The 23,637-nt window shown below is 44.1% G+C and overlaps 1 protein-coding gene and 1 long non-coding RNA gene across 2 annotated transcripts; one reads left to right on the forward strand and one right to left on the reverse strand.

The window, feature by feature from the left end:
• Positions 1–1,962: 1,962 nt before the first annotated feature.
• LOC310775089 (pre-mRNA splicing regulator USH1G-like) lies at positions 1,963–20,999 on the forward strand (the record flags this gene model as incomplete). Its single annotated transcript, XM_083635177.1, has 3 exons — positions 1,963–2,126; positions 17,918–18,374; positions 20,154–20,999. 3 exons carry the CDS (start codon positions 1,963–1,965, stop codon positions 20,997–20,999), a joined length of 1,467 nt encoding a protein of 488 aa, XP_083491303.1.
• LOC310775090 lies at positions 4,004–6,152 on the reverse strand. The gene is made up of 3 exons (XR_014552635.1): positions 5,917–6,152; positions 5,029–5,104; positions 4,004–4,735 (listed from the first exon to the last, which is right to left on the reverse strand). It is a non-coding gene; the product is annotated as an uncharacterized lncRNA (long non-coding RNA).
• Positions 21,000–23,637: the final 2,638 nt, after the last annotated feature.

Here is a 23,637-nt window from a genome sequence, read left to right on the forward strand (position 1 = left end):
TGTGGTAGAAAACAAGAGCAAAACATCAACAACAAGACAACAACAAGACAACAAGCATTGGCGACACCACTATCACATCACAAGACAGAAAACATGAGAGGAGTAGGAGGTTGGGGGTATCAGAGTCTGTTAATTAGTCAAATAGATGTAGGCATGAATGTTTTGTTTGTCCTTGTTGTTCTGTGGAGTGGGGTTCGAAACCTATACGTCCTGAAGGGAGTAGTTCATATTTTAAGTGGGTGAGTAATGTCTGCTATAATCCGGGTTGCTTTCTGTATTGCACGTGATTTGAAGAGTGATGTGATGTCCCGGCATTTGATTCTGCAGATTTTACTTGAGATGTTGATGATTTTTGTTATCCTGTTGTTATTGATGGTTAGGGAACTGAACCAGGCTAAAAATCCAAAGGTGAGAATATTTTCCAGGAAGGTTTGGTAGCACTTTTAGAAAACAAAGTTATTATAGTAGACTGTGTAGACGTGAGTACTGCTGAATCTTGAATATTAGGCTACAACAAAAGATTTACATATAGCCTATTGTACATATTCATCAACACTCCTTTATATTTATAATATTTAATACTCTTATTCTTACTGTTAATAATTATTACCCATCCTTACTCGCTCTGGAAATGCTGTTAATGTTCTAATACTATGTAGATTACATTGATATATTTCTTGTTATTTTTGCATTTGTAATATTTGTGCTATATTTAGCTATCCTTTTTGTTGCTGTTTTTGCCCTTATTTGTGACTCTTTAAAGGTGCTGTAAGTGGTACTAAATAAAAATAATATAAAATAAGCTCTACTTTCCGACAGCAATCCCTGATAGTGATGGCTGTCAGAATTTAGAGCTATTTAACACTTATTTTAACAAAAAATCACTTACAGCACCTTTAAAATGTAATATTAAATATTTTGTTTCTTGTTCCTACGCATATCTGGGAACGCCCACAAAATGTTAAATGGCTGGTGCACGAGTGGGGTAAAACGTGGCCTCAACCTATGTAGCGTTAGTTGTTGCTTGCCTTGTCATAAGAATTCAATTGTTCAGAATGAATGACCTGGTGTCATACTGTGCCTTGGGTAAATAAAGCACATTGACAAAGTGTATCACAATCAAAACACAAGAGAAACAGAAACTGTAGCAAAACAAAGACGTAGCCATAAGGGCGGTGGTCTGGGTGTCCCAGCAAATTAAGTGGAACAATTAGAAAGAGAAACATTATCACATAAAAGCATATCTATAGGAATTAAGAAGTTGTCTATTTCTATCATTTTTATTCTGTTCTTTTTCTATCTATTCTATTGCACTACTGTATTCTAATCTCTATTATATTCTACTACTGTAATCTATTGTACTTTTTTCTATTTTACTCTTATTCTACATCATTCTATTCTGCGATACTGTTCTGACACCACTACAGTCAGTATATTCTATTCTTCTGTACTGTATCACCAGGGGTCCTTGGCGGGGTGGGGTTCCCCAGCAAATTTCACCAAATGGGGGGGGGGGGGGGGGGGGTCTGTGGACCTAATGTGGACTAAATTAGGTTTCCTTGATATGAAGTAGGTTGAGAATCACTGCTCTATTCTATTGACCCTTTTCACGGGGGCCATTTTGTGTCGAAAAGGCAGGGTAAACACAGGTGCAAGCAAAACACTAATGAGGGTTTCCAACTTCCATAATATGGCCCCCGTGAAAAGGGTCTATTCCCAGTGGTTTGGGGAAGTGGGCGGGTCCATCACATCATAGCCCCGCCCCTGCTTGCCAACCGGCACGCCTCGTGTTTGTACCCTGGCAACCAGGCAAGCCTCTCTGCTGCCTGCCTGCCTCCCCAGGCCGTCCGCCCGCCCGGGACACGCTGCGCCGCGGACAAACCTGCCTATTAAATAGGCGAACCATCCAGCTCTCCATGGCACTGCACCGAGAGTGAGCCAGGCCCCGAAGCCGCGGGCAAGATGAACGACCGGTACCACCGGGCGGCCCGGGACGGCTACCTGGACGTGCTGAAGGAGGCCACGCGGAAGGAGCTGAACGCACCGGATGAGGATGGCATGACACCGACCCTATGGGCTGCTTACCACGGCAACCTGGAGGCGCTGCGGCTCATTGTGGGGAGAGGGTGAGTCCACAACCCGCCTGCTGCACATGCGCGCTTATTATCAGGAACAACCGCAAACTAGCTGCCCTGCAGAAAGAGGCCGACCCAACTATCTGACAGGTGTCTCTAAAATAAGCAATCAAGTCTCACTGTAGCCTACACTGCAAAGTTGATCCATGTCAACACCAGTTATCAGTTATTCACTGTGTAAAAAACACTGACAATGGGGATGAGATATTAAGTTAATCTGTAATGATCTGCTTTATTTTTTAACTAATGTTCCCCCCACCCTCCCACAAATAAGTGACTTTAATTACTTTTTTGTCTCATTATAACAGTGATGGGTGTCTCCCTCCCTTTTTATGTTATTATTTTATTTAGCCTTTATTTAAACGGGTAAATCACATTCAGACCGAGGTCTCATTCTCAAGCGAGACATGTTGTTTACTTTTCTATCAGTTAATATGCCCCCCACCCCCCCCCCCCCCCCCCCCCCCCCCCCCCCACAAGTGGTCAAGAAGAAAGTGAAAAGCTCAAGTTTTATAATTCAGCTAGAACTAAACATAACAGCATTGATGTTATACTGTAACCTCTCCTCGCTGGTCTGTTAACACACTGAAATAACACTGGGCTGGTTCTTGCTCCCACATCACCCCTCCAATCAGTGCTGCTTGGAGATGGAGGACTACTATACATTTTAACAGCCTCATTACATAGAAAGGTCACTTGCAGCAGGGTAGCCTTCCTCACAGACAAACACCACACGCACGCACACACACGCGCGCACACACACACACGCACACGCACGCACACACACACACACACACACACACACACACACACACACACACACACACACACACACACACAGACACAGACACACATACACACAGACACAGACACAGACACACACAGAAAGAGCAGAAGAAAGAAGAGTGAGCACTGCCGCTGATGTATGATAACTTTATTGAACCTTACCTGGCAGGTGTGACACGGACCGATCCATGACATAACAGGCCATACTCTAAATCTTATTCAGTTACCACGGTTACCACACACACACACACACACACACACACACACACATACACACACAGGTCATTTTTTTTAATACAGATCCATTACTGGACGGCCAGTCCTCCTTTATCGCCACTGTACGCTCACGAGCGATAGCATCTCCTCTCTTTGGCTTCACTCTTAACACATTCAGTGCCAGCGACGCCATATGGCGTCATTAGAAATTTACCGTACCCCAGCTAGCAGATCATGGGCGGGCCGCCGGCGGCAAGCCGGAGACCAATTCGGCGGGCCACCGTCGGCAGCCGCAGCGGCTCCGCTGCGGTCGTGCTAGTCGGTGAAACAGCGGTCCGCCGGGGTGGCTCGCTGGCGGTCCGCTGGCGGCACCAGCGTACACAGCCAGCGGCCCTTGCACGGCACGCTGATGGCATGCCGCTGGTATTGCACCTCCCAGCCCCCATATACATTGTTATGCTAATGCTTGCATGCAGTGCTTCTCCACTGGCAGGGCTCCCTTCCTCTCATACTTAAATATGGTGGTAATTTCTGAGGTAGTCTACTTGGTTAAAAAAGGTTGAGAACCACTTCAATAATGCACATAATTACAATGATTTAAATGATAACATGTGAGTATTCATACAACAATAATAATTTAAAGGAGAACAGATCCGTGAACTTTTTGTTATTTTATTTATGGACATAAGAAATCAATCAAAGGATGATGATTTGACAACTGTGCATTGCAAATAGCAAAAAACTTGACAACTCTGTAGCTATATGTTGCATATTATGTAGGCTATATATTAAAAAAAAACACATCAAGCCAAAAATAATGTATAAAAAAAAACAAAGCAAAGCCAAATCTGCCTTAAATAGTGCAATAGTCAAATAAAACAGTCATAAAGATACAAATAGAAAACAGGCATAAAGTCACGCACAGCAGCACATCATAGATATTCCTTTTCCACCGTGTTCCAAAAAGTAAATTTTATATAAAATTGTGTGTTATTATAGGTGGGTAATTATCAAGGACTGTAATGATTGTAAGTCAATACTAGCAGGGGGAGTCTAGTATATAAATAAACAATAGTCTCAAGATTCAAGCTTACTTAATAGCCATAATGAACATGTTACAAATGAGGAATTTGTCTTTGTGCAGTATGCAGCGCAGCAATACAAATCAGGCAGACAGAAAGGCAATTTTCAAATTAATTTGCATTAAAGTGCAAAGTAACAGACCTTGAAAGTGACATAGTGGAGTCCATGTAAATGTCCGTGGCGTGTAATAAGTCCATAAAATGCCCAGTAAGTCCTTAAGTGATGTGTAATGGTTGTGTCCATGGCCGTGGGATAATAATGTCCATATGAAAGATGTCAAGTGTCTTCAAGTGTCTGTGGGATAAGTCCATGGGGGGCATGGGCTTGTGGAGGGTTTCGGGTCTCATTGAAGAGGCGGATAGCCAAGTCCGAGTCACGAGTGCCTCGAGTCGAGTCACGAGTCCTGGACTTGGACTCCTGGACTCGAGAACACTTGCAGGCAGAGGGAGTCACAGGTCTTTTTCTCTTTGACGGCGTTGCACGTGGTGGACAAGGCCGGCTCCTCCGAAACCCAGCTACGCAGCGGAGAGAGATGGACGAGAGGTGAACAAGAAAGATTGAGGACATGAATACTAGTCATTACAGTTTGTTGAAGTACAATTTTATATGTATTAAAACAAAAAGGGGGGCGGGGGGCACACACACACATACACATGGAGGCATTGTGACATCACTGATGCAATAATATTTAGTGAGAGCAACACACACACACACGGGCGTGCCAATAGGGCAGGCGAGGCCAAGCTATGGCTAAAGAAATAATAATTTTCCATAAGAATATTTATAAAAAATAAAATAGAAACCTTACCTTTAAAACTATCTACGAGGTCTTGAAGTTGCCACTCCGCCAATGTGTCTCTGACAAAGCTGTCCATTGGCCCAACCTGAAACAAACAAAGGGAGCTACATTAGAAAAATAAAATAGCTATTTGAATGCCTTTTATGATGCTGCTAGGAGGGATTTTTGAGCTGATACCTATAACAGACAAATATCTGCTTCTCTTGTCCGATAAGCGATAATAATTTCACATTTTTGTATTTATGCAGCTGCTGGACTCTAGCAGCTTCATATGGCTCATCTCAAGCCTGTTTGGTCCAAAATAGAGCTTGCATCAGTGTGGGGGTAAAAGGAAATAAATAATACAAACGATTTACAGACTAACAGTCACAGACTGTAACGGTCTGTAACGTTAGTTTTGATCTCATCTTACATGGCCGTGCACGCAAACAGAAGAATATGCACGCAGTAAATTAACGTGAGCAGCAACACACTAACAATGGGCTGTACTCTGTAACGTTAGTTTAATCAATTGTCTGTTTATAGCCGCGAAAGCAAACGGAATTATGTACGTTAACGTTAAACGGCCGAATAACACCGTTAAATGGTGTATTGATATATCCAGAATGAGCACAAAATAGATGTTTGCAACCGATGCCTTTTTACGTTTTACTCCAAGAAACGTGGAAGGTTTTTAACAAGATGTAGATGGCCCATGCATTTCTTCACTGGGTAGAGTGGCTAACGCTAGCCTCTGCTACTTGTAGGCCTATGTGTAACACAAAAAGCTGTCTACACAACGTCATTTAACTATTAGCCATCTAACTTGTTGTTATCTGCCTAACCAGCGAAATGGCTAATGGTAAGATCGCAGCAGAGCACAATAGGATTTACAAATATAGCGTTAAATATTCTTACCGATCTGCTTTTCAAAGAGCCCCGAAGTTTTCAGTGTTCTTTGTTGTCGTGCACGTCTTGTTTTTCTTGTGATGAAGTTGCAAGAAGGCAGCGGATGATCGCCACCAACCGGTCTGTTATTGTCCGTATATCGCTTTTATAATCAGTCCTGTGTTTTGTAGATAGGTGAAGACAAGTCATGGTTTAAAACGACTTTTTCAAAGATTGTTGCTATCAGTACTCGGCGCATGTTTGCTTCCTGAAATCCCATTCATAAAATGGCGCCAGGACACACGTAGCCTCAATGGCCTGGACGCAGACACAACGTCACACTACGGCAACGCAAAAGTGCCAAAAATATGTTGCTATCTTCTATAAACATTCCAAATTTGACATGTTCAAGTAGAAATGCATCAATGCTAGATTATCCATAAATTAAAATTAGGCCAATTATGAGTAATTTTGCAGGGGAAAAAAGTGATCTTTTGTCTCCACATCTGTATTGCAAAATTCATACAGATTCACATTCTACTCCTAAAATGATTTTTTCCCCTTTGTGTACACACACACACACACACACACACACACACACACACACACACACACACACACACACACACACACACACACACACACACACACACACACACACACACACACACACACACACATATATACAGATCCTTTAAAAAAATTGAATATCATGGAAATAACATGGATAACCGTGGACTTCAGCGGATTGTCAAGCAAAGACGATTCAAAAAATTTGGCAGAGATTCAGAGGGAGTGGACTGAGGCTGGAGTCAGTCATAACTGAGAAGTAACTGCTGATTTTCTTCACACTATAATACTTTCTTGAAATACTGTATTGGGGGTCTTCTGGAGCTGTAGGCCAAAATTATGAAAAATGAAACAAATAAAGGCTAGAAATATTTCACTTTGTGTGTAATGAATCTATAATCTATGAAAGTTTCACTTTTTGAAAGGAATTATGGAAGAAAACTTTCCATGATATTCAAATTTTTGGGAAAGGATCTGTGTGTGTATATATATATATACATAGCCTACTTATAGTGATCAACTGCTTATATTGATCAAAAACCTTGGTCCTGAATTATTCCATGCTGTTATGAATAATTTGCTTATAGTGATCAATACTCTGCTTACAGTGATCATTTTGGGCCTTGTCCCACCTGAGAACAATGGATTTTTTTTTTTAATTACAGTAATTTTATTTATTTACTTACAAACTGCCAGAAATGAGCTTTTTGATTAAAAAAAATCTACAGAGGTTCTCAAAGTGGGGTCCAGGTACCCCCAGGGGTCCTTGAGGGGCTTCCAGGGGTATACCTAGCAAAAAAAGTAATTCATTTTCAGAAGAATTCCAAAGATAAGTAACACAATGACAGAATGCATGAGTATTTTGGTCATGGGTTTCATACACTTTATATTATAAAACATTGTGACGACCACACATGGGAGGGTAGTCACAAAAGCTAAAAATCATATCAGTTGGGACAAAATATTATCAAATGAGGCTCCGTTGTCTAATTTGTGTCAGTTTAAAGTTTGAGAACCACTGCACTAGACATCAAGTCAAGTGGCTAGGCCATGGATGCACTATCAAGCACATAAGCTATAGACCACTTTGCTTGGTCATTCAAAACCATTCAAAGTCCAACATCCATCCGGTTGTATTTTAATTTGCTCTGGTTTACGACTCAGGCGTGAACAATTCAACAAAGTGAATTTATAAGCTATTGATTTTGATTTCTGGTATTCAAAGAACATTCCAACACAGGTGATTAGAAATGTTTGTCCACTATGTTTTTTAATTCAAAGACTAACCCAAAAATTTGAGAGAACAACATAAATAAAAAGTAAATGCTGCACGGACAAAACAATTACTACAGAAATTAAATAGGCTACAATAAACTTCTCAAATACAATGTATAATTTTTGGGCATTTGTGTTTTTCATCCATAGGCCTATAGAGCTTTGGAAAATCTTGCTAAGTTCATTTTCGAATGCTGTGAAGGTATTGTTGCCTTTGTGTAGCCTAATAAAAACAGAAATCCATTAAATAGTCTCTTTCAAACAAAAGAGAACAGAACTTAGCCCATCGTTTCAAATTAGAGCTATAGTTTCATAATGCTTATGAATGCAGTTTAATGGATGGAGTATCTTGGCCTATCTGCCGACAGCCAGACACCAGCGCCCCTCCAGCGCTGATGTGGTACTTAGAGAGGGCAAATTCTTGGCGGCTTGCCGACGGCCTGCCGCTGCTAGCCCTCCAGCGGCATTCCGCCAGAGTGAAGGTAGCGGCATCCTCCAGTGGGCCGCCGGATGGCCGCTGAAGGAATGCCACCGCCGCCCGGCCGCTCAAAATGCGACAACGGGCCACTAGCGGCAGCGGCAGATTGCTAGCTGGGACAGTGCCAGCGACCCCAAATGGCGTCATAACTCGATTTTTTTTTTTGACGGGGGGGTGTCGATCTATGCCTCTTACATCGCCTCTTACAATATTCAGAGGTATTGAATGTGTCTAACCTATTTTACAGAACCCTTAGGTGGCGACAGCGCTCTCCAGATGAGAGAACGTGGAGTGAAACACACAGAAGAAGTCATTGGGGGGAAGGAAATCGCATCGCATCCGTCCGTATGCAGCGGCTTCATTGAAGCAACGTTTAGCTGTGCCCCTGCAGCAGCCAATCTGCTATCACAATTGAGCACCTCGATGTCCGCTGCAACAGCCTCCGTGTCCGCTGCAACACATGATCAGCCGTGGATTTGTTATTATTCTCAACTCGAAGCATGGGAGCTGGTACACGCGGCTGTAAAAAAGCAGGATCTAGCTGACTTTTTCAGTGCTGAGCACAGGCAGAGAAAACGAGAAAACAGCAGAGCAGAGAGACACTCCGCCCACAACGGGGGGGGGGGGGGGGGGGGGAGGAGGGGGGGAGGTGGGCACGCAGAGCCAAGTACACAACACAGACCCAGACAGCAGGACAGGGTTGGCAAACGCAAGCCAGAATATCCGATGCCCACCAGCAGCAAAAGATCAGCAAGAAGCTGCAACCAGCAGCGCATGCAGGCGCCAGCGCTGCTGGTTTCAGCTAAAAATATTATTCTTCCAAACAAAATTCCCTTGCCTTCACTGTTTTATTGAAGGAAATTATTTTTGAGGTGTGACTACATCAGAAAATTAGCTTCAGAGTCAGTGATGTGCTTGAAATGTTTAATTTCACAAAAGGCTCATTATCTCAGCTCGTAGAAAAAAAGCTCTGTTTTTCGTTCGATCAAGCTATCTTCTCCGGCTCATAACTAAAGAACGGAAAATGGGATCAATAAACTTTTTTTTGCAGGTGATAGAAGAGAGTCTCATCGTTATTTGTGCGTGTTCAGTGTTTACATAGTAATTATTAAAGAAATTATATGACTGTTTTAAAATGCATTGCGGCCTATGTGGCACAGCAAGCAACCTTTTGCCCAAGGGCCGTGGCACTGAAAGTGTTAAGAGTCTCCTGCACATTATACTGTATATCCCATAATAAGCTAGGCCTACACTGTATTCTATAGAGAGCTTGTGCCAAGTACTTATAGTGGAAGACATTGAGATCATTAAAAGAGGGTTTAGGAGTAAGTCTATATTCCTGCAAAAGATACGTTGCAGCTGCTATATCAGATAAAGTCTTTTGTTGAAGGTTTTAGCTGCTAGACAAAGCAGTCTTTGAAATGGTGTATAGTATTTGACTTATCTTTTTCAAAGGCTTTGTGTGGCTGGCAGCTTAGCATGGCTGAGGCAGCCCCCCTTGCCTTGAGAGACTGTGAGAAGAGAAGAGGAGGGGAGTATACTGTGTATATATATATATCATGCCTCCAGTGATGGGTTTATAAGCCGTGGACTGAAGCGAGGGCCAGTCGAGACTGATGATGCTGGGGAGTAACGGCAGGAAAGGAAAGGTCACTGTGATGGAGAGGGCGTTCCATCTTCTTCCCAAAATGCTCCCTGGAGTGCAGAGAAGTCCAACAAGGAGGACTGCAGCCGCACTCAACAATCAGGGCAAAAGGTAAATGGGAAGAAGAAACAAGATGACATTTTGAATGATTGATGTCACAGAGGCCATTTCCCCCATTTCTGTTGTTCTTGTTGTTGAGTCACTATTCTGATTTGTTATTTATTAGTGATACACATGGTATTGTGTATAGTGACACACATGGTATTAGTGATACACACATGGTAGCCTGGGTGACTGTTGTGACTGAGTCAGCGCTCCTGGCGGAGCTACAGATAGTCAAGTTACTGTTTGGGATACTGCTAATCAGGTGTGATTCCTTCTTCGCATTACTACCGCCTCTTTCCGCAGACACCGTCAATGGAGATGCAAAACACAATTCTTAGTTTGAACTAGGGATGTTGATGAATCTGATTAACATCGATTATTGATTAATCGATTGCTAATTTGTTCGATCAAACTCACCGATTAATAGACACTGCGGGCTATGTGCAATATATATATTTTTTGGCTAAAATGATTTACCACCACTGGGAGGAGGAGAGCACGGGGCAGACCGAGGTGCTAGTTGGAGAGATCTTATCTCCACCACGCTGGCCTAGGGACGCCTCAGGATCCCCCCAGTCAGAGCTGGCTAATGTGGCCATGCAGGGAGAGGGAAGTTTGGGGTCCCCTGCTGGAACGGCTACCTCCGCAACCCGGCCCCAGATAAGCAGTTGAAGATGGATGGATGGATGATTTACCACCACTAGGAGGAGACCACGGGGCAGACCGAGGGCTAGGTGGAGAGATTATCTCCACTAGGTGGAGAGCTTATCTCCACTAGGGAGCAATTTAACTTTCATCGCTTATACAGAGGAAAAACAAAGCCAAGCAACAGGCAAAAAGTCCAGTGTAGGAGAATTACACCCAAAAAGACAACAGTATTTATTGTAAACATTGTAGTACGAGTTTGCTTGGTTGATTAACTTGTTGAGTAGGCCTAAAGACAGGTGTAAAAACCCGCATTTTGTATTTTCCATTTTCAATGTCACAAGCTTTCTTTTTTTTTTTTTTACATAATGATTAATGGATAATTGATCGTTAATATGACTGATCGGTCCATATGGAAATTGATTACAATTTGCCTCCCTACTTTGAACCCTATGAGATAAACGCATATTTTTTACTCTCATGTATGCAGTAATATCAACAGTATATGTGCATTGCTTAATGCCAGGAAGTGAAATCAGGGTTGGGGCAGAGAAAGGCGGTGCCCTTACGGTATGTGTGCTCTGGGTGTCTGCGATAAAAAGACTCAGTGTGTGTGGGATAAATAATGCAAAAGTCACCTCTGTCACGTTTTAACCCGCAGCATTTCAATTATGGATGAGCCCTCAGCCAAGGCCCAGCCATGTGATTGGTGGAAAGACAAGAAGGGGAGGGTTGGGAAGTGTTGCGCCAGAATTCTGTTCAGTACACAATCAGTAAACTATCTGTACTGTCCAAACTGTTGGAGATGTGCTGAAAAATGTCAAACGGGCTACATGGCAGTTTCAACATTCGACACAAACGCTTCCAAAAGCCAAAGGCAGACGTGGGTCAAACATTGTATCATGCTACTGGCTAATGCATTGTGGGAGCATTACTGTATCCATTTAGATCTGTTATACAATATCATAATACCCTATTTCATTAAACTACTGACTGATGTTGGAGAGGAGTAGCTTTGTGAAACAGCAGGTGCTAGCCTTCATGCATTCATTAATCCATTCAGATAAGGCAGCTAACATTACTGCCAGTTGGAATTGGTGGAAACGGACTGTAAGTTCACTCCTTGTATTTCGTATCCCCAATTCTAAACGGCCGTGACAAGTGAAGTGAAATCCTCCTAACTCAAGTAATGATGTGCTCTTGCTCATGAAAGCATCTCTGACTGGAAATGGCACGGTGGAGGAGATGTAATGACATCATCGTAGGTCGACTTACTGCCTGCAGTTGGTCCTAATGTGTAAGCGGATAAGAAAAGGTGAGGTTGAGTTTCTCGGTAAACCCGGGGATTTCGAGCACTGGGTCGTTATCAGGTGACCGAATGCTGTGGCAGAAATGCTGAGCCTTCGCTTTGCCGGACCTGGCTAAGATAAGAACCATGTTCTCTGCAGCAGAGTCAATGAGGAAGTGAGTTTTCAGGCGAAACCTCTGCAGAAAAAGGGCTATTGGCTGTTATTGTTGATTGTGGATCCCCATTAGTCTGCACCAAGGTGAGACTACTCTTCATTAGTCTGCACCAAGGTGAGACTACTCTTCATTGAGACCAATTAGTCTGCACCAAGGTAAGACTACTCTTCCATTAGTCTGCACCAAGGTAAGACTACTCTTCCATTAGTCTGCACCAAGGTGAGACTACTCTTCCATTAGTCTGCACCAAGGTGAGACTACTCTTCCATTAGTCTGCACCAAGGTGAGACTACTCTTCCATTAGTCTGCACCAAGGTGAGACTACTCTTCCATTAGTCTGCACCAAGGTGAGACTACTCTTCCATTAGTCTGCACCAAGGTGAGACTACTCTTCCATTAGTCTGCACCAAGGTGAGACTACTCTTCCATTAGTCTGCACCAAGGTGAGACTACTCTTCCATTAGTCTGCACCAAGGTGAGACTACTCTTCATTAGTCTGCACCAAGGTGAGACTACTCTTCCATTAGTCTGCACCAAGGTGAGACTACTCTTCATTAGTCTGCACCAAGGTAAGACTACTCTTCATTAGTCTGCACCAAGGTGAGACTACTCTTCATTAGTCTGCACCAAGGTGAGACTACTCTTCCATTAGTCTGCACCAAGGTGAGACTACTCTTCATTAGTCTGCACCAAGGTGAGACTACTCTTCCATTAGTCTGCACCAAGGTGAGACTACTCTTCCATTAGTCTGCACCAAGGTGAGACTACTCTTCATTAGTCTGCACCAAGGTGAGACTACTCTTCCATTAGTCTGCACCAAGGTGAGACTACTCTTCCATTAGTCTGCACCAAGGTGAGACTACTCTTCATTAGTCTGCACCAAGGTAAGACTACTCTTCATTAGTCTGCACCAAGGTGAGACTACTCTTCCATTAGTCTGCACCAAGGTGAGACTACTCTTCATTAGTCTGCACCAAGGTGAGACTACTCTTCCATTAGTCTGCACCAAGGTGAGACTACTCTTCCATTAGTCTGCACCAAGGTGAGACTACTCTTCATTAGTCTGCACCAAGGTGAGACTACTCTTCATTAGTCTGCACCAAGGTAAGACTACTCTTCATTAGTCTGCACCAAGGTGAGACTACTCTTCATTAGTCTGCACCAAGGTGAGACTACTCTTCCATTAGTCTGCACCAAGGTAAGACTACTCTTCCATTAGTCTGCACCAAGGTGAGACTACTCTTCCATTAGTCTGCACCAAGGTGAGACTACTCTTCCATTAGTCTGCACCAAGGTGAGACTACTCTTCCATTAGTCTGCACCAAGGTGAGACTACTCTTCCATTAGTCTGCACCAAGGTGAGACTACTCTTCCATTAGTCTGCACCAAGGTGAGACTACTCTTCCATTAGTCTGCACCAAGGTGAGACTACTCTTCCATTAGTCTGCACCAAGGTGAGACTACTCTTCCATTAGTCTGCACCAAGGTGAGACTACTCTTCATTAGTCTGCACCAAGGTGAGACTACTCTTCCATTAGTCTGCACCAAGATGAGACTACTCTTCATTAGTCTGCACCAAGGTAAGACTACTCTTCATTAGTCTGCACCAAGGTGAGACTACTCTTCATTAGTCTGCACCAAGGTGAGACTACTCTTCCATTAGTCTGCACCAAGGTGAGACTACTCTTCATTAGTCTGCACCAAGGTGAGACTACTCTTCCATTAGTCTGCACCAAGGTGAGACTACTCTTCCATTAGTCTGCACCAAGGTGAGACTACTCTTCATTAGTCTGCACCAAGGTGAGACTACTCTTCCATTAGTCTGCACCAAGGTGAGACTACTCTTCCATTAGTCTGCACCAAGGTGAGACTACTCTTCATTAGTCTGCACCAAGGTAAGACTACTCTTCATTAGTCTGCACCAAGGTGAGACTACTCTTCCATTAGTCTGCACCAAGGTGAGACTACTCTTCATTAGTCTGCACCAAGGTGAGACTACTCTTCCATTAGTCTGCACCAAGGTGAGACTACTCTTCCATTAGTCTGCACCAAGGTGAGACTACTCTTCATTAGTCTGCACCAAGGTGAGACTACTCTTCATTAGTCTGCACCAAGGTAAGACTACTCTTCATTAGTCTGCACCAAGGTGAGACTACTCTTCATTAGTCTGCACCAAGGTGAGACTACTCTTCCATTAGTCTGCACCAAGGTGAGACTACTCTTCATTAGTCTGCACCAAGGTGAGACTACTCTTCATTAGTCTGCACCAAGGTGAGACTACTCTTCCATTAGTCTGCACCAAGGTGAGACTACTCTTCCATTAGTCTGAACCAATTTGAGACTACTCTTCCATTAGTCTGCACCAAGGTGAGACTACTCTTCCATTAGTCTGCACCAAGGTGAGACTACTCTTCATTAGTCTGCACCAAGGTAAGACTACTCTTCATTAGTCTGCACCAAGGTGAGACTACTCTTCATTAGTCTGCACCAAGGTGAGACTACTCTTCCATTAGTCTGCACCAATTTGAGACTACTCTTCCATTAGTCTGAACCAAGGTGAGACTACTCTTCCATTAGTCTGCACCAAGGTGAGACTACTCTTCCATTAGTCTGCACCAAGGTGAGACTACTCTTCCATTAGTCTGCACCAAGGTGAGACTACTCTTCCATTAGTCTGCACCAAGGTGAGACTACTCTTCATTAGTCTGCACCAAGGTGAGACTACTCTTCCATTAGTCTGCACCAAGGTGAGACTACTCTTCATTAGTCAGCACCAAGGTGAGACTACTCTTCATTAGTCTGCACCAAGGTGAGACTACTCTTCATTAGTCTGCACCAAGGTGAGACTACTCTTCATTAGTCTGCACCAAGGTGAGACTACTCTTCCATTAGTCTGCACCAAGGTGAGACTACTCTTCCATTAGTCTGCACCAAGGTGAGACTACTCTTCATTAGTCTGCACCAAGGTGAGACTACTCTTCATTAGTCTGCACCAAGGTGAGACTACTCTTCATTAGTCTGCACCAATTTGAGACTACTCTTCCATTAGTCTGAACCAAGGTGAGACTACTCTTCCATTAGTCTGCACCAAGGTGAGACTACTCTTCCATTAGTCTGCACCAAGGTAAGACTACACTTCCATTAGTCTGCACCAAGGTGAGACTACTCTTCCATTAGTCTGCACCAAGGTAAGACTACTCTTCCATTAGTCTGAACCAAGGTGAGACTACTCTTCCATTAGTCTGCACCAAGGTGAGACTACTCTTCATTAGTCTGCACCAAGGTAAGACTACTCTTCATTAGTCTGCACCAAGGTGAGACTACTCTTCCTGGGGTCCAAAACACATAACATCAAAACATCATAATACAATAACATTGTCGACAAGTTGAGAATTATAACAAACAAAGACAAAAAGACAGTGAATCAGCTCACTCTATTTCATATCATATATTACAGAAAGTGTATGAATTAATGATAATATAATGTTATATAATATAATATAACATAATGTAGTACAATATAGTAGGGGTGGGGGAAAAAATCGATTCACCTAAGTATCGCGATTTTTAATGTCACGATTTTTTGGATCGATCTTTTATTCCAGAATCGATAATCGCAAATAAAAATAAATAATTTTTTTTTTTTTTGGTGCTTGCAGTCAGGCCACTCACTGAACAGCAGGCTAGGCGCCGCCTACTGGTTTACTAGTGGTTTTATTACTTTATTAGTTAGTCTGAAGTAATAATTACACTTCAGGGTTAAAGTGGGTGCATCTCATTGTAAAATTGGACTTCAAACGGCCCAAATCTGGCTTCAAACGGCCCAAATTTCACGCGCGTTGGCCCATATCGGCCTGGCCTGCTTGGTATCTAATGCCCGGCCTGAATTATGATCCCAGTCCGCCCCTGTTTTTAACTATATCGCCCAGCCCTACTCATGATATATAATATACAGTCTCTAGTGTATGATTCAACTTTTCCCATGTTCTAATCTAGTGTAAAAAAGCAAACAAACTGAAAAAAGAAAAGAAAAAAATAAACAAAAATCGCAATAAATCGTAATATCGAATCGCAATAATCGTAGAATCGCAATACTTAAGAATCGCAATATAAATCGAATCGGCACCCAAGAATCGTGATAGTATCGAATCGGGAGATAAGTGAATCGCCACAGCCCTACAATATAGTATAATACAAATTATAATATATACAATAATTAATGACCTAAAACTATCTCATTATTCATCACTGCATGTTTTAACTTTTTTTTAAACATACATTACTTGCCATTGTTATATTACTAGGTATATTATTCCAATAAGCAACTGCTCTATACATTACCGTCCTTTTCACTGCATTCGTTTTTGGTAGAGGTAGAGTGAATCGAGAATCTAATGTATGTTATCAGTCAGTGTAGAAGGTTGAAGAAAGTTGTAGTGTGAATCACTGAGATTGCCACGGTTTCATAATAGAGAAGTAACTTGGTCACCAGAGCTACCAGAGAGAGTTGATCTTAGTTACTGAGTCTGTGCTCTTAGTTATTTGCTAACTGTTAAGTTTGGGCATTTTGAGAAGATGGAGGTTACTGCTGTGTAGAATACGTAGGGAAATGTGTCAAAAGTAAAAACCTGGGGGGCACGGTGGCGCAGTGGTAAGCGCTGTCGCCTCACAGCTAGAAGGTCCTGGGTTCGATTCCCACCTGGGACGCTGTGAACGCTGAAGGAGTGCGTGCCCGTCCGCATGTCCTGGAGTGCCCGCCGCCCGGGTGGGGTCGTCAAAAGGGCCTTTCTGTGTGGAGTTTGCATGTTCTCCCCGTGCCCCCTGGGGGTTTCCTTCATATAGGAACCCCTCACCAAAACATGCAATATCCTGCTCACTGAAGTGGTGCCTCCTCTGGTCGTTCGGGGCGCCTGTTCGGAGGGAGGGGAACTCGTTGGAATAGCGTGATCCTCCCACGTGCTATGTCCTACCGGTGAAGCTTCCCCTGTCAGGTGAAAAGAAGCGGCTGGCTAACTGCCCATGTCTCGGAGGAAGCATGGAGCCAGTTTCAGAGGGTGGAGCAGCAACCAGGATAAATAAATTAAAAAGGGAATAAAACAATTGTGAAAAAAAAGAAGTAAAAACCTGGAAAAGAAACAAGTAAAGTATCTGATGGAATTAATGATGCAGGGTAAACATAGTATTAATAAAGAATCAAAGATACGATTTATGGACGATTCTTTGCATTTATTGCGACTAGAAATATCACACGCTTCATTTCTAGCGAGCTCGTGCTCAACCTCACGCATGTACGTGCCACGGGGGGGGGGACCCTCCACCTTATTATAGTGGTGAGATGGTTATAAACCATACCATAGAAGGAAAGTGACAGAGTCTTAAGATAGTGATCATTATAATGAATAATAAAGTAGGATAGATTTGTATGAGGGGATGGGTGGCGGGGGCAGCAGAATAATACAATGTAACAATAATACAAGTTTATGATTAGTAACAGGTTTGAGAATACAATTTGAGTTTTTATAATGATATTGTAAAACTGTTCACTCTAAATCAGTGGGAGGCAGCAGTGCACTTTCATGTGCATGCCCACACACACACACACACACACACACACACACAAACACACACACACACACACACACACACACACACACACACACACACACACACACACACACACACACACACTTAAATCACTTGAATCACTTAAATAAGTTAAATTATAATGCATAATACAGATAACCTGATGCTGCCAGACGGGGGCGGTATTGTGTTCACAAGACACGTCAGGTAGTAATACAGAGGCTCAGCATGAATCAGCATGACTTCTTCTTCCCTATCTCCTTCAGAGGCGACCCGGACAAGTGTGACATCTGGGGGAACACACCGCTCCACCTGGCGGCTGCCAACGGCCACCACAACTGCCTGTCCTTCCTGGTGTCTTTCGGTGCCAACGTGTGGTGTTTGGACAATGACTACCACACACCGCTGGACATGGCCGCCGCCAAGGCCCACATGGACTGCGTTCGCTACCTGGACAACATCGCCGCCAAGCAGATCACCCTCAACCCCAAGCTGGTCGGCAAGCTCAAGGACCGGGCGTTCCGCGCCGCCGAGCGCCGGATGAAAGACTGCGCGAAGATGCAGAGGAAGCACCACGAGCGCATGGAGAAGAAGTTCATGAAGGAGTCGGTGGCTTTGGACAACTCGGATGCTATGAGCTTCTCCAGCTACACCAGCGGCAGCACACTGAGCCGCAAGCTGCCCCAGTTCAACACCGTCACCTCCAACATGCCATACTCGCAGGTGGTTGCTCTTCCACGTTGTATTATGTCGCACTACCATCAGTGGAGCCTCAGCATTGCACATATAATGTGGATGTAATTTAGAAGATGCATTTGTGTGATTTCATTCCGTCAGTTATCTTTATCTTTATTGTTTATTGAAGCAGGGACAGTACACAATAAATATATTGCACCAGAGATAGCTAAAAGCTAATTTGCATCTGTAATCCCTGGGCACACAGAGTCCTGTGCGCACACAGTACATATAAAATACAGCAATTAAAGGAAAATCCTAATGTCTAAACAATTAAGATACATGACAAAAAATGATACTTACTATTAGCAAGATACAACATATACAATGCGCATAACAGTAAAAATAGAACACATAGGCCCCTATCGTTGCATCGGCGCTGTTTCTAGGCCGAGCGCCTGGCGCAGCGCAAATCAGTGGGCGTGGACCAGCGCACTTGATATCGTCGTGCTGGCACTACACGCAGCCTAAAGCATTACAACCACGCCTTTTAAGCGTAAAATTATGCACCGTCATGCTCATTGGATAAGTGCAATAAACGAATCGCACGCTTGCCTTTTTAGCTCCAATTCCAGTGGTCCCGCAAAACCTGACGAAAGCCAAGCGCTCTGCCCCCTTCCCCCCCCCCTCCCTTCATCCAGTCTGTCTGTCTCCATTATAGGCTATTATTCCATATTATTATGCTTCTCAAACCAATCTAACTGCAGTTTAAATACTGCAAGCATGTAAATATGCTACACTATAGCAAGATCAAAGTGAAAAGAATGTTCTAGAGGCATCAGCTAGAAAAATATAGCCTATCCCTATATGATGAGATTAATTTTATATTGGTGAAAGTTTGTCCAGAAAGATATCGTTTTCTCTCCCCTGCTGCAGGTAGAATGATGCACATAAATATACCCTACATTATGTAAAGTCATTGCATAAATGTGTTTTTATTGTAAAACTAAATGTGAAGTAGGGCCAAGTTATTGGAGCGGAGTCAGCGGACATCACAGTATAGCAGATGACAGTAGGAAGCGCGTTCCGCTGTCACTTATCTAAATCACGTTAAATCGACAAGGGATATATATAGCCCCAGGAGGACATATATGTTTCACTTAGGGTGGTGTTTTAATTTCGATGTTTTATTTGGTCCAATATTGAAATGTTCTACAATTGCAGGCTGTGTTACCATTACACATTATTTTAGATCAACCTTTTATATCTATTTCGCCTCATTTGGTTGCTATTTAGTAGCGAAATGGAGAAGCACAATGCATGCTGGGACAGGCCAGACAACTTACAACTTATTTTTCCTATATGGGAAGTGTGTTGTGCCTGTCTAAGCGAGGGAGTCAGAGAGAGAGAGAGAAGGGTGACAGAGAAGAGGCAGAAGAGCACTGGCGCACTGAATAGGCCTGGTTTCAGAGAGAGACAGAGAAGGGTGACAGGGGAGAGGCAGAAGAGCACTGGCGCACTGAATAGGCCTGGTTTTCAAAGGCGCAAAGCGCTAAATTTACGCCAGGTGCGAAGATATCAGTACGCCGAGATTTAAGGCCGACACGCCCACTTTGGCCCATTCTGGGACTGCGCCACGCCCATTCGGCCTAAAGCGCATTTGGCAGCGTAAAGCCATATTGATATCGTCCCAAAACAGGCGCAAGGCACGTTTTTTTGCGGTTAAGGCCCGTTTTAGCGCCGAAGGCCTGTGGGAGAATAGGGGGCATAGAGTTGCCTTATTTGTTTTTGTGGCTTTCCTTTACTGATTTCCTGCTTTCTTCTCAGGCCACCCTGCATTCCACAGCCAAGGGAAAGGCCAAGATCCAGAAGAAGCTTGAGAAGAAGAAGCAGGTTGATGGCACCTTCAAGATCTACGAAGACGGGAGGAAGAGTGTGCGCTCGCTCACCGGCCTGCAGCTTGGCAATGACGTCATGTTCCTCAAACAGGGCACCTACGTCAACTCCAAGGAGCGGTCACGCCTCAACATCCGCGACATGTTCCCTCACAGCAACCACCACGACGATGACGATGCCGACACCGCATCACACATCTCCCGTGCCATCAGCGACCCGGGCCTCCACGAGGCCGCCTATTCCGAGATCAGCGGAGACTCCGGTCGCGACTCCCTGTTCACCCGACCCGGGCTGGGCACCATGGTGTTCAGGAGGAACTATACGAGCGGGGGCCTGTTTGGTATCGGGGCGCGGGACGAGGGGAGCGTAGCGGGTAGCGAACCCGTGGGCCGGGCCCCTAATGTGCGTCTACGAGGACGCCTGCCCCGGCGCTCGCCCAGCCTGGACGAGGACAGTATCGGCAGCGCCTTGAGTCTGCAGGAGAGAAATGTGCAGGAGTTGCCCTGGGAAGAGGCTGAGGTCGGGCTGGATGAAGAGGACCTCCTGGAGCCAGAGAACAGTCCGCTGGAGACCTTCCTGGCCTCTCAGAACCTCAGCGAGTTCATGCCCATCTTCAGGAGGGAGAAGATCGATCTAGAGGCTCTGCTGCTTTGCTCGGACCAGGACCTCACCAGCATCCACGTCCCTCTGGGCCCCAGGAAGAAGCTGCTGGATGCCTGCAAGAGGCGCCTGGACACGCTAGATGATCCAGAGAGCATTGAAGACACAGCGCTTTGAGGGTCAGTACGGAGTTAGACTTTTCTATCCATAAAAGAAACTACACAACTGTCCATTCCCACCAGATAGAGCTTACTTGTCACACATAAGCTCCCATATTCGCATGCATCAAGGTAGACTTTGCATGACGTTTGGTGGAGTTTTATTGACATGCGTATGTCACAGAATTGTTACATGAAGGGAAGTGTGAATAAGCCAATGTGACAAAAACTAATTTTCAGCAAAGTGTACAGACCCTAACCTTGAATTTAGTACCAAAGTTTTAAACCTATAATCCAAACCCTAACTTGACCCTAGAATTCCAACAATAACCCTAACCCCAAGATTAACCCTAGCCCAGATATTGAATATCAATAGACTTCACACAATTGAGTTTGACTCAGAAGACTTTAAGTGACACATCATAGTCACTTGATAGGAAGTCAAGTATCAACTTTATCATCGGACTATCCCTGTTAATATCAAATGTGTACTTTACTCCACAGCTCCACAGGACTACACTACAGAGCTAGCTTTTCACCAGTTAAACAGGGCCATCTAGTGGAGACTTGCACTGTTGCGAGATGAGGCATTGGTGCTACAGTGCATTATTGTTTATAGGCCGTGGTAATTTTTTTTACACTGACTGCACAAAATATTGCACGCCAATATCCCTTATTACACTTAATTGATACAAATCACAAAGGAGATGTAGGGAAAGAGAAGCAACTAAAAATCACCAAGATGCTCCTAATATATTCTGTATTGTGTGTATATATATATTGACTAAGTGTAATTATACTTACATCTATTATTTCTTGTTTTATTTGCAGGATATAAGTACAGTGAAGTTCTGTAACATTCAAGACCTGTAGACATCTGGCATAAACTCTGAAAGGAAGTATTGAACATGTTGGAAAACCTTGCCACATATACGAACACATGGACACACATTGTGCCTGTAATTGTGTTACACACCTGGTTATCTTTGGATACTGTATTTATTCATGTATTAATGAATCATTTATGTATTAATGAATGAAGCTTATCTTCCTGACGTATTGTCAATTATTTATTATGCTTCCATTGTACAGTTTTCTTACTTTAATATTTGCTCAAAGCTAAACATGAGTTATTTTTATCCATGGCACATGCAAAATATGAAGACTTGATGAATGAAAGTAGCTGTTTCTCTACAGACATTGTTTTAATAGTAAAAGCAAGGGGCTGGTAGTGTGACGTTATGTGAGTGTGTGCTAGATAACACCGTTATCTCGGGTTGCTCTGGGTGTATAAGGTTTCCTGTGCTCTTGAAAGTATGACTGTGCATGACTGTACATTTTTATGATGTTGAAATCCATTTTTGTAACACCCAAGTAAATCATCTGCAGATGTACCCACAGACACAAGGATCTTTTATTAAAAAGAAAGGAACATTTTGAAAGATATATTTTCCTTGTGTATTCTAGCATCACCAGCTCATGTGCCATCTATTGCCACTGTATGTGCACCCCATCCCGCTCTGGCCTGTCTGATGCTGAAGACTGATGCTGGTATGAACAGAACAGACAGGCGTGCAGCTGGGGAGGGATGTACTGTAAGGGGAGCTGTCAGGCAGCCTGGTGTTGTTCTTACGTTCCTCGCTCTCTCTCGTATCTGGTCTCCTTTGGAGCCAAAAATGGATTCCCTGTGTCTTTTTAAAGAGCGCACTACTGCAGTCAGCATGGCTTCAAGCCCAGAAACAGCTGGCCCGCCTCCAATAAAAACCAGAAGAAGAAACACTTGCACACACAATTAATCACATATGTGTGTGTGCACCCAACACACCTTGCACACCACCACCACCACAACTATCTAGGCACATTCTTGCCTAGATAGACACACACACACCATCACTCTGACCCCTCCCCTAGCAGCAAGAAGCCAGCAGAGTGCCGAGCAGCCAGTCTTAAGCCCTCTCCCCGCCTCCTCCTCTTCCTCAGCCCTCCTCTCTCCCTCTCCTTTCCCAGGACGTATGCCAAGGTTACAGGGATGGGAGGGGAGGAGAGCTGAGACAAAGCGGCCGAGGGGAGGGGAGAGGAGGGGAGGAGGGGAGGGGAACTAATACACAATGTATGAGGAGCGGTGCCAGGGAGAGGGAGGGAGCAATACAATCCACTCTGGCTGAGCAGCTGCGGTTTTGGTGCCGGTTGTGTTTGAGTATTTTGCAGGCACCCTCTGGTAGCCGTCACGAGACACAGGGCAGCCTTAAATCTCCTGGGTCCTGTCTTACACAGTGCTGTGGGATCAAGAATCCCTGTGCTGGTTACTCGACCAGGGACTGCATCAGGAGCAACCTGACGAGAGAGAGAGAGAGAGAGAGAGAGAGAGAGAGCACTCCTTAAAGAAGATAAGGCGAGAGAAGAGGAGGGACCTCTAGGCTTGTGGAGGAGCAACAAGGGGGCTGGACTAATCTGACAGGCAAGTTCTTGCCAATTAGGACTTTCACAATGCTAACATTGACCTGTGGACTTTGTGTTCAGCGTGCAGCGTTCAGGCAGCTCTAGCCGGTACGAGGAGCCACTCTCCGCATGGTTGTCGCTAGTTGACTTGAGTTTGTAGTCGGCTGTCAACACTGCGAGAGCGGACATGCAGAACGTACCGGAGGAATGGAGGGAAA

Source organism: Poromitra crassiceps, assembly GCF_964638095.1.
Source record: "Poromitra crassiceps genome assembly, chromosome: 4".
Taxonomy (NCBI): domain Eukaryota; kingdom Metazoa; phylum Chordata; class Actinopteri; order Beryciformes; family Melamphaidae; genus Poromitra; species Poromitra crassiceps.